The 17,540-nt window shown below is 37.7% G+C and overlaps 1 protein-coding gene across 1 annotated transcript in view; it reads right to left on the bottom strand.

The window, feature by feature from the left end:
- Positions 1–17,540, bottom strand: part of AQR (aquarius intron-binding spliceosomal factor) — a 113,775-nt gene that overhangs the window by 35,998 nt on the left and 60,237 nt on the right. The window contains 7 exon segments of the mRNA XM_023735095.1: positions 1,279–1,414; positions 3,767–3,876; positions 6,359–6,469; positions 9,984–10,053; positions 10,828–10,974; positions 12,863–13,104; positions 17,156–17,325. Coding sequence (XP_023590863.1) covers positions 1,279–1,414; positions 3,767–3,876; positions 6,359–6,469; positions 9,984–10,053; positions 10,828–10,974; positions 12,863–13,104; positions 17,156–17,325 — 986 coding nt within the window.

Consider the following 17,540-nt stretch of genomic DNA (forward strand, 5'->3'; position numbering starts at 1 on the left):
CTCCGTTGAAAACCCTTTGGCGCACAGTTCTACTACGATACACGAGGCGCCATGAGTCAGAATGGGCTCAACGGGAATGCTGGGTAATGTCAGCTCTGTCACAAACACCAGTTCCTACTTAACCTCCGTTTTCTGAAAGTCTCCCAGGTTGTCTTCTGCTATGACTTCAGTGTTTCTCTAAATGTGGTCGTTAGGCAGATATCTGAGGAGCTAAATAAAAATGTAGATTCCTGCATCCCATCCCACACATACAGAATGAAAATCTCTGGGGACAGGGCTTAGGAACTTTCCTCTTAAACTGCTTTTCCAATGTGATTCTTGTCCGGAATGCTGAAAACTGCTGACCTACACTGCGAAGCCTCAAGTTTGTTTTTCCCGGGATTTATCACGAGTCTCCACAACTTACAGACTATTTAACCTACTTTTAAAAGTAGTTTTCATTGAGAGCTAGTGATTTTTATTTTATGCCAAATATGTATGTAAGCATGTTCCTTCTTTCACAAGAAACCATCAAATCAGTTCATTCTGAACAGTACTCAACTGGTTTGTGTATCCACTTAAAATGAGCATAAGCCCATTCTCTCACATATATTTCAAAACTTCACTGTTACGATTTTTACCTAAAATATACAAACAGCATTAATGCAAAGAGGACAAATAAACTTACACTAAAATCATCATTATTTAATTACACTTTAATTCATTTCAAATTATTAGACCAAGTATTAAAGTTTATTTTCATTCAGTTTATTTAGCTCTCTATTTCTAATAGGTTTTCATACCCCAAAAATTAACTCAAGAAAAAATGAAATTGAAGCCAAAGGCTTTTTCAATTAATTTCTGCTGTGCAATTAGTGCTAAGGAATAATTTATTTCTAGAAGTTTTAAAGGATAATATATTTTTCGTTATTAGCCGATCAATATACATAGTAAAAGTAAGTTACACAACTGTACTTTGTCACCACTGGGTAACTAGAATATTCAGTTATATTTCCATAGCAATAAAACAACAACAAAAAAAAAGGACTGGAAATTTGCCAGTAGCAGAAAGAAAAGAAAACATTTAAAAAGTAGCAACATTGGCTTCTGACTGAATGAGTCATCAAAGTTATTCAGCCAAGAAAATTGAAAATAATAGAAAACGCAAACGTTCATAATTACAGCTTTAGCAACCAATATGTATTTTAATCCTCCCAACAAAAAATGCTTTCAAGAAGTATCTTAAGAATCCATCCCAGCTTCCAACCGGGGACCGTATATAAAACCTTAAGGTCTCACCTGATACAAGAAGAAATAGCCAGCAGTTTCACAAGTATACGAGGCATCTCCTGGAACCCCCAGGCTCTTCTGCAATCTTTTCACTTCCTCTAAAAGCTCTATTCTTCGAGCCAGGACATAATTAACTCGTCCATACCTACGAATTTCAATGAAGCAAAAAGGCAAAAATGGTGAAATGAGAAGACTTTTAAGGAAACTGTCAGCAAAATAGTCAAGAGAAACAGAAACTATAAACAGCCAAAGAAAAAACCACAGTAGAAAACATACTTGATACTGAACTCTTAAGTGGCAGTCTTGGGTTAATTTATACCGAAGCTACTTAAACTGTAGTCTACGGACTGACCTGATCTGCAGATTTGTTACTGGTCTGTGAGGAATAAAAATCAACTACATCATTTAGTTCAGCTCTTTCTTTCTTTTTTTTTTTTAAATTCATAACAAGACTTTCACAAAGAAGGAAGCAGTACAGTGCAGTGCATTCTGGTACATGCCATATCTCGTGACAAATCAAGAACAAATAGTTTAGGGATCTGCTACTTTGAGTAGCACTGTTTTACATTACAAGTAAGTTAGTTCTAAACACTTCAAAGATTAATTTTAAAACATAATCACTTCTTGTCCTCTACGGATCCCAGCATATAGCCTGGAGTCTGACCCTAGCGGACTCATAGATAAGAAAACTGAAGCTTGAAGAGTACCTTGTCCAGAGATATGCAGTTAAGAAAGAAAGCAGAGGAGCCAGAATTGGAACTCAAAGCCTATACATACTTCTTCCATAGTAACAACGCTTTACTGCTAAAAACAGGTTAAACTAGTTTAATCATTGATGTTCCCATGTTTAAAGACTTGACAAAGTAAGAAATCAAAGGTTCATCCTTTAAGCAGGAAAGAATGATCAAAAGTAGAAAAAAAATATGACACTGTCTATGTTTGTGAGAATTTTTCAACTTACAAGGATAGAAACATTAACAAGTGACATTTTCCTGTTTGCTTATTTATAATTTAAAATTCTTTCTACAACTCCACCTCTATAATGCAAAAAGAAAAAATTAGGCATGCTTATAAAGAGTCTCATAAAAATGCTAAAATTCTTGTGATATAATGTTTAATTTAGAAAGAAATATACAAAATTATAAATAATAGCATGATTACAGCTGATTTTTGAAAAAAGACTAACAAAAACTTGTTCTCGGATAGTGGAATTATGGGTGATACTGTTCCTCTGCACTACTTTGCTGTGTTTTCAATTATTCTTTAGGGAAAACTGTATTACTTTTATCATGAAACAATAAACCTTATTCTTTCTAATTACTACAGAGAGAGAGAGCATGAAAGAACAGCCCCCGAATGAACAAGCATGCATATACTAACAGAACTTGGGGCTTCTGTATCTGAAGGCAAAAATTATTTTCTCAGAAACTTGGCAGCATCTAAAGTCATTTTAAAAATTCTACTTCTGTCCTATTACAATATTCTTTAAGAACTATAAATCCTACAACAATATAATTATAGTATTAAGCATTTCATTAACACTAAATTCTGAATTATTAGATTTTAGGGTCTAATCCACTTTGGTAAATTAGCTTGAGTATGAGATTTATAGAGGCGAAAATCTGAGAAGTATCACTGACTGATACAAAATTAAGAATTCAGAGCCCCAAATAACATCGTGTGTTGTTATTTTCCCTCTGCAACAAAATCACCCTTTTACAAGCTAACAAGCGTTCAGTGAGCTCTGTAGTACAAGAACTCAAAATAGAGGCAACATAATAATTTAACACTCTTAGTTCTTTTGATGTCTATGGTTAATTTAGTCAAAGGTCATGTTCAACAGCCAAGGACTGTATTAAATATGTACAGCTGTTAGTTATCCTGTGGTCTGAGATTGTGCTTTAAAAATAGGTTCAAATATAAATGAAGTAAGTTATTATAAAGCAACTTTGAAGGAAAAAAATTAAAATACCAACAACAGAAGAAACGTAAGTTATAAAATTTCAGCCAGTTTGCAATATATAGTATTAAACATAAAGCCCAGCTAAGCTGGCACTGAGTACCTGAAATCATACAACGGCAAAGCTTACAATATCATTATCTTCAATTTGCATTTCATTAAATAAATCAACCTCTCAGTGGGTGGCTAAAACATTAGCCAGATTAAATGTCTGGGTGAAATGTGAAAAAGGAATCATCTACAGTTACACAGTTTTGAGGGACATGAATTAGCAACATTAAAAATTACCTCAATAAATAGAAAGCAAATGGCAATCTATGATTTTTATAAGGCGAACAAGATCGCGCTCTTCACTGAAGTAGCTACATACATGAGGAAACAACAGCCTAAAAATACAGCCGTGAAGCTAAGGGAGAACCCAACCAGTGTTTTCAGTCAACCTACAACCTAAGCAGGTTATGCTAGATCCTTTGAGAATTAAGTTAGATTGTTCATTGCTTTCTTCTCCTCGTGTTTAATGAAGAACAAGAAGCTCACCTGCTGAAATCCTTCTCCGTCTCCAGTTCTTCTTCCCCGTGACCAAGACGCAGGAGATGGCGTTCATCAATGTCTAAAGCCATGATTTTCTCAAACAACTGGTTCAGGGCCTGGAGAACAAAACAGGTAGAATGACGGTGCGTGTCAAGGAATCAGGAAGGTTCTTGAAAAACAAAAATATAACATTTAGAAGGATGAGAAAAAATGAGGATTGCGCAGTCAGGTAAGGATCAAAACTGAAACACAGAAGGAAGGAGATCTTACACCAGGCCATTTACAGTTTAGACAAAACAGTATTTTTATTGACTTCTGAAATTGCTGCTTATGTATGCTTGGCCGAATGAATAACCAGAAACCATAAAAATCATCTACTCATTAAATCCCTGAAAAGAGAAAGGCTTTGGTTCAGCTGCTATTTCCAAGTAATTACAACTCCTAAAGTAGTGAAGAGTCACACTGAGTTTTGTTTCACTCAATGGCATTTCCATGAGTTGCAGAAAACAGAAACATTTTTGGAGTTGGGCAAGAACTCAGGCAGGAAGTGTATAGGGAGGATATATCAAGAGAACCACAGAGTAGAAAGCTAAAAGCGTATCTTTCAAATCTCAGGCTGAAACTCTAAAGTTTTCTCTACAACGATGAGCAGAGCACTCATTTAGGGCAAACTATCCTGACAAAAGCCATTTAAGTGTCACCTCTTTCTACCTATGAAATGTTCACGTTTAGGGTCCCCTCGAACCCTCAAATCCGGACACCTGCAGTTACAAGGTTGGGCAGAAAGACAAAAGTTTCACAGTATGGAAAGACACACTGATAAAAGTATCGTTTAAAACTCAGCCTCCACTCAAACACCGCTTCTCATTTACCACTACTGTCCACCTCTGCCCATCAAGTCAATATCGTCTCTAAACAACAGGTTCTATAATATAAATATAGATACCCTTTGTTTTCAAAACTCTGCAATGAGAACTCAGAAAATGAGTAAATTAACAAAATTTTTCAGAAAAATTCCCTACTATATGAACTCTTAATACTCACCATCCAAAACTAAGAAACCCAGTGGATTCTGACCACGTAGCAAACTTTCACTACCTGAACTCCAGAACCACATAGATTTGGCACATTGCAATCTCAGAAAAAAAACATCAAGATTGCATTGTCAACTAGACTGATGCCAGAGAACTGCCTGAATCATATGCAAATGAAGATCTGAAAAATAAAAGTTTACTGAAAGGAAAAATCAACAGTTTGATGGACATCAAGAAGGATCTGAATATCAAACGATCAAGAAGATCCTTAGCAAACAAGGAAGTTTTTTACTAATTTTGCAAAACAACCTTCTCTATGATCGTGTAATTTAAATCAATTATTAAATAAAGCATACTATAGGAAGTCATATCAAGTCATGACAAAATTAGAAACATTATGTCAAAACAATAATCAATGCATGATTTATTCTTTGCTCATTGTAAGAATTTGAAATTAAGTGCAATTATTACATACTAAATTTTATTAAATAGAGGAAATATTTTTTTCCATAATTTTTTTTCATTTATCAAGATAAAGTCCCTAAAATCCCCCCACCCACAATTTTAGTATATCTTATAGCATGTCACTTATAAACTTAAAAAATACATAAAAACATGACAGCTGAAAGAACTGGATGGTATCACCAAAAACATCTATAGATTAAAAGCTGATGGACAACAGCGTAACTGACATTTAGCATTCTAAAAACTCAGCACTTGCTCGTAGACTAATCCTTCTACAATACTGGTCAGCTGAAATCACCACTGTCAATATTATTCTCGGAAAAGAAGTACTTTCAGAGGTTTAGCCTCTCTAAGTGTTACAATGTTTCAGGATGTTTTGAGAGCTGCCAGTCATATTTCACACCATGAGTAATAAACTTTCCTTGTTCTTCGTTCCTCATACCTACAACTAGTGATAGTTTTAGAGTGACTACCACAGCACACAGAGAGATGTGAAGATTGTTTCATCAGTCATTATATACAAAAAGGAATTTGTTTTTATTGCTTTAGTTCTGTTTACATATGCCTCACATATTAGACTCGTAACCTAAAATAGTCCTTCTGTGTAATATACATATTCATATGTATACTTCACAAGGGTTTTAAATTCAACCCAGAATTAATGAGTCTTTTAGTAATACTCATTACACTAAATAAAATTACTACTAATAAGGATTAATGCTTCCAACTTAAAAATAAAAGCTCTAGCTTAGCATGGGAGAAGGAAAAAAAAAAACGGCAATTTAATTTAATCCAAATATTTGACCACATATTCAGACATTCTTCTTAGTTTTTCCATATTTTATCCCTCTCCAGGAGAAATCAGAGGTTGTTTTTTTATAAATCAATATAATCTACTCATGACCAGTGATAATCCATGAATAACTCAACAGCAAATACTACACTAACCAGCCTCTCCTGGCATTCTGTGGCACCTATGAGGAAGTTATCACACATGAAGCAATCTTCCCCACTGTGCGTTCATGTTCTGCCCCTTCCCTCCTACCTTCTCTTCTCCCCATCCTCCCCCACCCCACCCCACAAAGATGCAGTCATTCACCTGATTGGAGTGAGTGACAATTAAAGTCCTCTGCTCCGGGAAATTGTGGTAGATGTTGGATATGATCTGGACTGCCACATCCGTTTTTCCTGTACCAGGTGGGCCTACAACCTAAAAAGGAAACAAACATAGAGCAAAGTACTAAATTATCACATTTCTAGAAAATGCAAATTTTAAAACTGAAAGATAAAATAACCAAAATTTAAAAAGTAACTAGATGGGCTCCGTAACAGAATGGACAGAACAGAGAGTCAGTAAACTGGAAGATAAGCTAATAGAAATAACTGGACTTGAACAGCAGATAGAAAAAAGGCTGAAAGAAAATAAACAGAGCATCATGAATCTACGGGACAATACCAAAAGGTCTAACATCCATACCGTCAGAGTACTAGAAAAAGAGGAAAATTAGTAGAGTGTAGAAAAAAATAACTGCTGAGACAATGGATGAAAACTTCCGAAATCTAGCAAAAACGTAAACCCACAAATTCAAGAAGCTCAGTGAGCCCCAAACAGAACAACTCCGAAGAAATCCAAACCCAGACACATCATAATCAAATGACTAAAAACTAAAGACAAAAAATCTTGAGAGCAACTAGAGAAAAGTGATAAGTTACATGTAGGGAAGGATTTTGCAAATGACTGTATTTCTTATCAGAAACAATGGAAACCAGAAGAAAGTGGAATAACATTTTAAAAGCACTGTGAGGTGCAATGAATTACTTAATATGGCCCTTCTAGCGATGGTCTTTGTGACCTACACACAATGACTGGGTGGGACCATGCAAATAAGGTATATGGAAACTGTGATGTCTGGGGTTACGTGTCAACGTGGCTGGGCCATGATTCCCATTTTGTGTGGCTGTCCTCCATTTTATGTATTGTAACTCCTAACCTCTACATGTTAATGAGGCAGGATTGGCATGGGGTGTATCTTGAATCACAGCCTTGAAGGAGGGTGTGTGACTCAAGCTCCCACCTTTACTCACGTTATGCCCTTCCCTGGGGTGTGGCTTGCTTCTAAAGTACATACATGGGTGCCCTGGTGGGGCTCGCTCTCTCTGCATCTGGATCCTGCGTCCAGCTCATGATCATCTAACTTCTAGTTGTTGGAACTTGAGCCAGCAGTCTGCTGTCTGACCTGCTGATTCTGAGATTCGCCAGTCTCTGCAGCCCTGTGGACTGGCCGCCTATTATCTGACCTGATTCACCAGCCTCCACAGCTTTGTGAGTCAGCAGCCTGGGTGTGACCTGCCGGTTTGGGTTCGTCAGCCCCTGCAACTACATTGGTCAGCAGAAACCTACACCTGATCCATGGATTTGGTACTTGCCAGCCTCCACAACCACTTCCTTGATGTGGTGCGTGAGTTCTGTGAGATACTGCAGTGAATTACAGAACCCAAAGACAGGAGGGAGAGTACTGAGGGGAGAAGGAGTAGTTGACGTTAGAGATGATGGAGCTGTACAGCAGTTTGGAGACGTTGGACATTTGGGACATCTTTAACTTCTGCCTCATAAGAACCAGCTTTGTGCTGACTCTTACAAAAGAAATTATTCATTTATACCGAAAGGGAAGAACTATTAAGCCAGAAATCAACATCTAGTGAAAATATCTTCTAGGAATGAAGGTGAATTAGAGAGATTTTTAGATGAAGGAAAACTAAGATAATTAATTGTTAGCAGACCTGTCCTAAAAGGAATGGTAAGAGAAGTTCTTCAGACAGAAAGAAAAATGATGCCAGAGGAAACCTGGATATTGGGAAAGAAGGAAGAGCAGGAGAAATGGCAAATATCAAGGTAAATATAATAATAGACTATTCTTCTCCTTTTGAGTTCTCTAAAATATGTTTGATGGTTGAAAGCAAAAACTCCAACATTGCCTGATGGTGTTTTCAGTGTATGTAGATACAATACATAGACAACTATAGCATAAACGGGGTGTTTTCAATGTATGTAGATATAATACATAGACAACTATAGCATAAAAGGGGAAGGTAGATGGACCTACACGGGGGTAAGGATCCTCCATTCAAGTTGAAGTGTGAAAATACTGATTGTAAGTAGACTGTGAAAAGTTAAGTATGTATATTGTAATTTCCCAGAGCAATCACTTATAAAAACTATACAAGAGATGTTTTTTTTTAAAAAAAAAACCCACAACAGATAAAATAGAACACTAAAAACTGTTCAAATAACCTAAAATAAGGCAGAAAAGGGGAAATAGAGAAACACAAAAAGAAAAACAAAAAAACAATAAAATGGTAGATTTAAATCCAAATATATAAAAAATTACATTAAATGTAAATGGTGTAAATATACCAACTGAAAAAAAAATTGTCAGAATAGATAAAACAACATGACCCATCTATATGCTGTCTACAAGAAACTCACATCAAATATAATAAGTAGGTCAGACGTATACCTTCTCACTTATCAACTATCCCGTTATCTGACATTTTGCATTTATGACAATAGTAAAAAATCTACTATCTGACTATTTTGTGCATTAACGACATGTTTGGCAGCAACAAACGTCAAGGTGCAAGGCAAGAGTAACAATGGCTTTGATGGTTAAGATTATGTGTTAACTTTGCTGGGCTGTGATTTTCAGTGGTTTGGCAGTTATGTAACGACGCAGTCATCCTCCATCTTGTGATCTGATGCGGTCATCCTCCATTTTCGCATAACACTGATTTTGCACAACGATCTGGTCTTTGGAACCTAACCATGTTAAGTGAGGAGAGAAAGACTATGCAAACACTAATCAAAAGAAAGCTGGACTGGCTATTTTAACATCAGAGAAAGTAGACTTCAATACGTAATGATAAAAGGGTCAATTCATCAAGAAGACGTAACGATCCTCAGTGTGAATGCACCTATCACAAAGCTTCAAAATATATGAAGCAAAAACTGATAGAACTGAAAGCAGAAACAGACAAATCATAATTTTAGTTGGAGATGTCAATACCCCCGCTTCTCAGTATTTAACAGAAATAGTAAGTGGAAAATCAGCAAACATAGAGAAGAACTGACCAACACTATCAACCAAATGGATCTAACTGACAGTTAAAGAACACTCCACCAAACAACAGCAGAATACATATTCATTTTAAGTGCACATGAAACATTCACCAACAGAGATCATATCCTGAGCCATAAAACAAATCACAACAAATTTAAAAAACACAACAGAAACTGAAATCATACACAGTATGCTCTCTGACCATAATGGACTTAGAAATCAGTAACTGGAAGAGGAAGAGTAAAACCTCCAAATACTTGGAAACACTTCTAAATTAGGGGTCAACAGATTTTTCTGTAAAGCGCCAGGTAGTAAATATGTTAGGTTTTGTGGGCCACACAATCTCTGTTGCAAGCATTTAACTCTGCTATGAAAGCAGCCATAGACAAAATATAAACAAATGGGCATGGCAGGGTTCCAGTAAAACTTTATTTATGAACACTGAAATAAGCAACAAGATATCCATATATATAAGATGTCGTAATTACTTACAAACACTTAAACTCAATCAGGTTTTTGTGCTTCAAACAGAACACACTCTAAGTATTTGGTGCTTCCTTCTAGTCTTTATCAATTTAAGAGCACGTATAACAATACTTCTCTTACCATAGTCAGCCCAGGCTGCATTCCAGCACGGATAGCCTCTATCTGAGTATGAGTGAACTGAATCGTATTACTGCAAATAGAAAGTAGATAAAATGTTGGTTAAAAATACAGATGACACTTAATAAATATTTAGATAACAATGATCAGAGGTCTAAACATCTGCTCTGTATTTGCTCTGGATCTCTCCATCTCTTCTGAATGACCTCCTTCTCCCCTTCCCCTCCATGGACCAACTAAAACTGAATACATTTTGTGGAAAGAAAGACTAGTTATTTCTCAATACACTTAGCCCATCCGAGACCTCATTTGGAGGGTCAAAGCTCCATTTCCCAATCTATTATCAATTATAATGTCACTTTATTAGTCATGGCACACACGCGTGAGTGCTGTGGCCGTTATGTTATGCAGGGTCTTGAAGTGGGTCTTCTCAAATTAAGGAAGTCCTCTAATATTTACTTCTCAGAAACTCGTTGCCGTCGAGTCAATTCCACCTCATAGCAACCCTACAGGATGGAGCAGAACTGCCCCATACGGTTTCCAAAGAGAGGTTAGTGGACTTGAAATGCTGACCTTTTGGTTAGCAGCAGAGCTCGTAACCACCACACCACGAGGGCTCCTTATTTCTTATAGTACCTGAAAATGTTTCTTTTTGAAATATCATGACTACAGAATGGCCAAAAATGTCTGATATATTTAGCTGACTAATAAGATAGAAGGAAAAATGGTACAAAAACAGAAGCTTTCTGGAGTTTTCAAAGAATTAGAAAATTATAAAATATTACTACTCCATTTTAAATAGCAAACTCTTATTCACTAATACAATTAGCATAGGTAGTACAATTACCGTTTTGGTTGGTTGTAAGGATAAGGCCCCCTATTAGGAATAACGTGAGGTTCAACAATTAAGGTTTTTGCCTCTTCAGTGTCTTCATCTTCCCCATCTGCATCCTTCCTTTTTTTTCCTTTTCCACTTCTTACTGGGAAAGTTATCCTACAAGACCAAAATCCTTGTTCATTTTTGCCATTTACAACAATTTACTGAGCACCTATCTCGTGCATGACATCGTCTGGAAGAAAACCAGAAGAGTAAGAAACACTGCCGGCCAAAAACCTCATCCTCAGTACATAACTTCTGAAAAAAGCAGATTTACAAGCATTGAAATCGGTTATGAACAGAGTGTTAAAGGTGTTCAGATTAGAAAAAGTCACCTAAGGGAGAACCAAAGAATAAAAATTTAAATACTTATGTCACAGGCACCGTAGAGTGCTTTATACCATGTCCTCCATCTGATCACCAAAGGCTTCATGGAAGAGGGACAGTTACGACAAGCTTAGAAAGAGTCCAACACACAAAGACACTCCCGGGAGAACAAAGTAACAGCGCAGGTTCCAGGACAAGCAGCCTAGTTTTTGGGGAACAAAAAACTAAAACCAAACCCACTGCCATCAAGTCGATTCTGACTCATAGCGACCCTATAAGACAGAGTAGAACTTGCTCCATAGGGTTTCCAAGGCTGTTATCTTTATGGAAGCAGACTGCCGCATCTTTCTCCCAGAAGCAGCTGGTGGGTATGAACTGCTGACCTTTTGGTTAGCAGACGAGCCCTTAACCAGTGCATCACCAGGCTCCTTTTCAGGAAATAGTACGAAAAAATAAGGATAAAGAGATATGCTAGAGCCTTGTTATGACACACCTGGCCTGTAAAGCCTTTAAGGCAGAGGTTCTTAGCCTAGAATACCTTAGGAGGTGACTCTACAGATACCTGAGGGAACTCCTGAACTCTTTAAAATTAAACTAAAAAATTGTCTATGTGCACTTTGTAGGAGATTGTCCAGTTTGTCTTCACATTTGAAAAGGACAGGCAATACAAAAAGACCTAAGAACCAAGAGGTCTCCTTATTTTGGTAAGGTAAGCAATAGAAACAAGCAGCTCTGGAGCTAGGGACTGGAATGCCTCCAGCAGTACGGCATGCAATGGGTCTTGGTGAGGGGGTAAGAGGCAGGAAAGACGCTGTCATCACAGGGACCGAGAGGTAGAAGTCAGGAATGTCATGGAAAAAAAGTTACCCTTACGGCTGACTCTCTGAGACATGGCAGGAGTCACAGAAGGAAAAAGATTCAAAAATAATGCTGAAATTTCAAGATGGGGAGACCAGAGGAATGGTTTTGCCATTAATAAAATTAGGGCAATATGGTGGAAGATCAGGTTTGGGTGGTGTAAAGGACATAATTGTTTAATACGTAGAATTATTGTATTTAACAGCCAATTGCAAGCTCTGTGTTTTGTTTTCTAACTAAGGAAGTAAGCCCTGGGCTACCGCCCGCAGTACCCTGTGTGCTCTGCCACTATTCCACGGGAGGAATTGGGGGACGGCAACCAGCTGCACTGGGCACTTGGCTCTATTTCTACTCAAATTTTAAAACCAAAGCTCATTTAACCTTAAATGTAACTATATTATACATATTTAAACCTTGTGAAAGCAAGCAAGGTTAAAAAGATTTTCTTCCTTAAAAACAAAAAAATCTCAATATCACGTAGTCGTGTGTACTAGTTAGGGAATACACAAGATGGAATGACATATTTCTTCAGTCAAATGCTACAGATTATTTCCATACGACTCGTCAGGCAACAAGTATTTACTGACCCACTGTAAAGCATGAGGCTACTTTTACTGTGGTGCTTAAAATAGCTTCTGTAGCAAGAATTAGAAAAACAGACTCAAATAAAATAAATGTATCTCAGCATTATATGGTGAGGGCAGGGACTGCCAAAACAATATCCAGATGCAATACTCAAGAATTACTTTAGCTAATAGTCCTGATGGCCTGGGACTGACTATAAAATGCCTGAAAAGAGCATATTCCATCCTGACTTTACCTGAAAGGGGGTATCTGCAGAGCTGGGTCATCCACAGTTACTTTAACATTATGACCTGGAAAGCTGGCTTTTAAATGCTCAACAGAGAGAAAGGTATCATTGAAATCGAGGGTGGCAATCTGATTGGGCATTTTGGAATAATGTGCACTGCTTGGATCCCCGTAACCTAGGATGATGTCGTGCAGCCAGTCAGGTACCACGCAGTCCGTATTCATCAAGTGCCGAATAGTCTCCAGCACAGCCTGTCAATAAAAAGAGAAGGACGGTGTCACATCTCAGACATCTGCACTTGACTGGCACGCAGAGCCGGCCGCACTCACCAGCATTCCCGATTGCTGCAGGGCAAGGAGCTGTCTTCTGCTGACAGGTGCTTGGCTAGACTGAATCAACAGCTATATTTTCAGCTGCTCCCATACAATGAGTTAAACAAAAGACCAAACAGAGCAAGAACAGTTTATCCACTAAGAGTTTGTTTAGACAGTATGTCTTAAATGAGTTTACCACTTGATTCCGATTGGGTAGGATGAAAATCCAACTTAGGCCTACATAACAGTAAGAAAAGATCGTAGAACAAACCCTTAAAAGAAAATGCTTCCTTCCTCTTAGAAACTCTCGGAGTTCTTCCCTTCTCATATTCTACAGTCCATCAACGCTAAGAACATACAAGCACATTAATGTATGCCTCAATTGCTAAACATATCTTAATTTAGAAATATTGAAATTAGCATTGTTGTAAATAATAAAAAAAGTAAAGTGAACCAAATTATAACAATGAAGGAAATGTCAAACAAATTTCAAATGACAGAATTAAAGTTGTTACTACCTACGCTGTCAAAAGTAATTACCAAGCAAGGCAAATTCTTAGACTTTCCAATCGTCATTTCAACAAAGTGATCTATCCCACATATGGAAATCAGGAGGCTAGGCTACTGATTTCACATCATAAAATAACCAGATCAGCCATTTTTATATCACAAATATTATACAGTCCAACTTTTAACAAGAACAGAACAGTGTACGTTAATCACACTCTTAACCACACTGCCTTGTTTTACCTTCTGGCCTTACCACTACTTGAAATTCTCTTACTGATACCTGGTTAGCTGTTGTTCATATTTGGTCTAATCCCCCCAGACTATAATTTCCTAAGTGCATGGACCTAAACAGCTTAAGCATGGATGGGTGAATGGATGGACAGACAGATCAATGAGCATGCTTACATAACAATGATGAACAAGAGCAGGACTCTACCCTTAAGGAAATTACAGGCCTAGTAGGGAGACAGAACATCTCCTCAACTACAATACGAAGCGGCAGAATGTGGCAAATAGGAGAGAATATTACAAAATACGACAGAAACACAGGTTGTGGCAGGTGAGAGACGGCACGAGAGGGGAGACGTTTTTGGCTTTAGGAAAGACTTCAAGGAGGAAAATGGCATTTTAATTTAGCTCAAGTAAAGGATGTGCGAAAGACCCTTGATTTATTTTTTCATTAATGGAAAGTTACAGAAGTTTTCTGAGAAACAGAGAGAAACGGTCAGTGTCATACAGCAAGAGGAAACATACGAAAAACAGAATCTGAGGAGACTAGCAGTAGAGACAGAGAAGGCTACTCCGACCGTCTCGCCAGGAGTGAAGGATCCAGATGAGGGTGGGCTGTAGCACCCACACCGGGGAAAAGCAAGCCAGTGAGGACGCTGTCCAGGCCAAACACCAAAAACACCAACAGAGCGCTCTTCCTTTCCCAGAAGTTGATCGCTCCCCCTTTCTTGGATCAGAACCTGAACGCCTCCTTTGAATGCCCAGGACACCTTTATCTGCGTACTTCTCATGGTGTGTGGCATCTTCTAATCACCCATGGTAACTTCTTCCTATTTCTAATCTTCCGTACTAATAGTCTAAGCTCCCTAACGTTATAAACTGTGTTTTATTCATCTTTATAAGTTCCATATAACTTAGCACAATACAAAATACATAGTAAGCACTCCATAAGATGGTCAGTGAATATAAGAAAGCAACGTTTTTAATGATGTGACTGAAATTCAGTAATATTTACTGAGAACTGAGCAAATATGAGGCCGCCCTGAGTACTGTAAAACTTGGAAACTCTTAGACTTCCTCACCCTTCACTCACTCAGGAAATATTTACTAAGTACATGCTATGAACTATGGATCAAAAGGCAGTCATTTGAACAGAACAAAGGAATGTTGCCTGATACAAAATTGGAAAAGGTGTATGGCAGGGTTGTACCTTTCACCATACTTATTCAATCTGTATACAGAATCACTTATCACCAAGTTACTTAAAAGGAGCCTTTAAGAAACAAAACAAATTTCATGGCTCATGTATTAACACTTTGGCATTTTACTCACAGCAGAAAGCCCCAGAGTACTTCTTTGGAACTCATTAGATAACTATTGTTGAGACAGAATACCAATACCCAAACCCATTGCAGTCAAGTCAATTCCGACTCATAGTGACCCTGTAGGACACAGCAGAACTGTCCCATAGGATTTCCAAGGCTGTAATCTTTATGGAAGCAGATAGCCACATCTTTCTTCCTCAGAGCAACTGGTCGGTTTGAACCACCAAACCTTCCATTAGCAGCCGAGTGCTTAACCACTGTGCCACCAGAGCTCCTCAGAATTCCAATACACATAAATATCATAGCCTTTTCCTTAACGTGCTATGTAACGTGTATAGCTATTCGTGTAAATGTGTTTCCTCCATTAAATTATAAACTCCTTGAGGGTAGGAGCAGTTCCTTGTTCTCCCCAACTTTGCCCAAAACAATCCCTTAGCCACAATTTTTCTGTAATGAAGGGAACATTACAACTCTGTGCCTGTGACGTAAACTCCAACAGGACAGATAATCTGGAGCTCAAGGGCTGAGTGAAACAGTGAAACCAGTCAAGAGATGGTAACAAACTCAGTTAATTCAGTACGTATTAAAATCTTTTTTTCCACGTGAACGTTCTTCCATTTCCTTTTCATTCTTTGTTTGGTCTTCACTACTGCGTACTCATCCGGGTAACTGCGGATTCCAGGACTGAGCGACTCTGAAAACAGAACTGCAGCTGTTCTCTACCGCGAAGAGTAACTGCACCCAACACGGGGAGCGGGCGTGGGGGAGCTCAAAGTGCAGAAATACCACAACCTATTTTTTCCTAGACAATCACCTAGTTACTGTTAAGTAAGGAAAGGCAGGCAGGCAGAGAACAGTCCTGTGCTGTAGAATTCTAACTACAGTCACTAGAAGTGATATTAATGCTCGAAACTACCACACCACCACAGAACAGGCGCTTCTCCCGCAGCGAGGTCTGCAAAGCCGCACTGTACAGAATGTGACTGATTACAGAAGAGGATCTGTGCTACTCGGTTTACAACTGGGTTCCTCTGTTCACGAGGTTATCTTTCCTTTATCATAGCAATGGGTAAAAAAGGCAATAAAGTGTAAGAATGTATACTAAGCCCTGTGATGGGGAGAGAAAAGAAAGGCACTCCTGTGCAAAAGTTAGATGTTATAAAATGCTAAAATTGCTCACTGTTTCAGTTTTATAGTTTCAAATAATAATTTTTAAAAACTTTACTAGCATTCCTTCTTCCCCCAAAATTATTACAAAATTAAAACTCTCTAGCTCCCAAATCTCCTTTTTCCCACAAATCAGTAAAGTATAAATACACCATATCAGAGAGTAATTCAGAGACCTGAGGTTCCACATCTTTATTCTCAAAGTTATTTGGAAGTACACCTATTTCTGACTTATAAAGAAGCCGCAGTAAGCAAGTAAGCAAGCAGTTTTCTTCACAAAACACTGAGACATAAACTGGGTATCTAACACATAAAAAGCAAGGAAGGAGGCTGACCTTTAGAATAATATCTGGATTAATTTATATTTTAAGTCTTTAAACTCCTCAAAAGAAAAACAGATTAAGCAAATGAATTTCCTTAAGATTTTATATTTAATCTGCATGTTAACAATTTAAGCGGAATGTTGAGAATCAAATAAAAGCAGTGATTTTATTTTCTCAACAAGTGTTGTTCTTAACCATATCAATGTACCTGTTGCCATCAAGTCAATCCGACTCATAGCGACTCTGTAGGACAGAGCAGAACTGTCCCACAGGGCTTCCAAGGAGCAGCTGGTGGATCTGAACTACTGACCTTTTGGTTAAGAGCCGAGCTCTTAACCACCGTGCCACCAGAGCTCCAACTGTATCATGCATTTACGCCTTAAAAGTTTTCAAATTACAACATAACAACTTTAAGTGGAAGGAACAAAAAATAACCTAAAAGTAATTTCCCTTGGGTTCCCCCCCAATAATAAAATGAAAAGTTCAAAAAAAACCTCCTGCTCCACTTTGTATAGTATTGGTCATATCTTGCTGATACTGGTTTGGATCCAAAAACACTCTGAAAGTCCTTGATTCTCCTCTAAGATTAGGTCTGGGTTCGGGTCCTGGGCATTTTGAAAAAGTATGTTAAATGAAATAAGAAAAACTTTCCAAATATCAAAGAAAGTTAATAGTATTCCTTTTCTAGAAATTATGAAAAAACTGTCCAGATTTAACTCTATCATTTCCCGATGACTGGAATGCCCTCTCTCCTCATCCATTTCAAATTCCAAGAAGCTCAAAGAATTTTCTCTTTTCCCTAAATTCTTAACTACTTCTT

The sequence above is a fragment of the Trichechus manatus genome, unplaced genomic scaffold (genome assembly GCF_000243295.1).
Source record: "Trichechus manatus latirostris isolate Lorelei unplaced genomic scaffold, TriManLat1.0 scaffold00076, whole genome shotgun sequence".
NCBI lineage: Eukaryota > Metazoa > Chordata > Mammalia > Sirenia > Trichechidae > Trichechus > Trichechus manatus.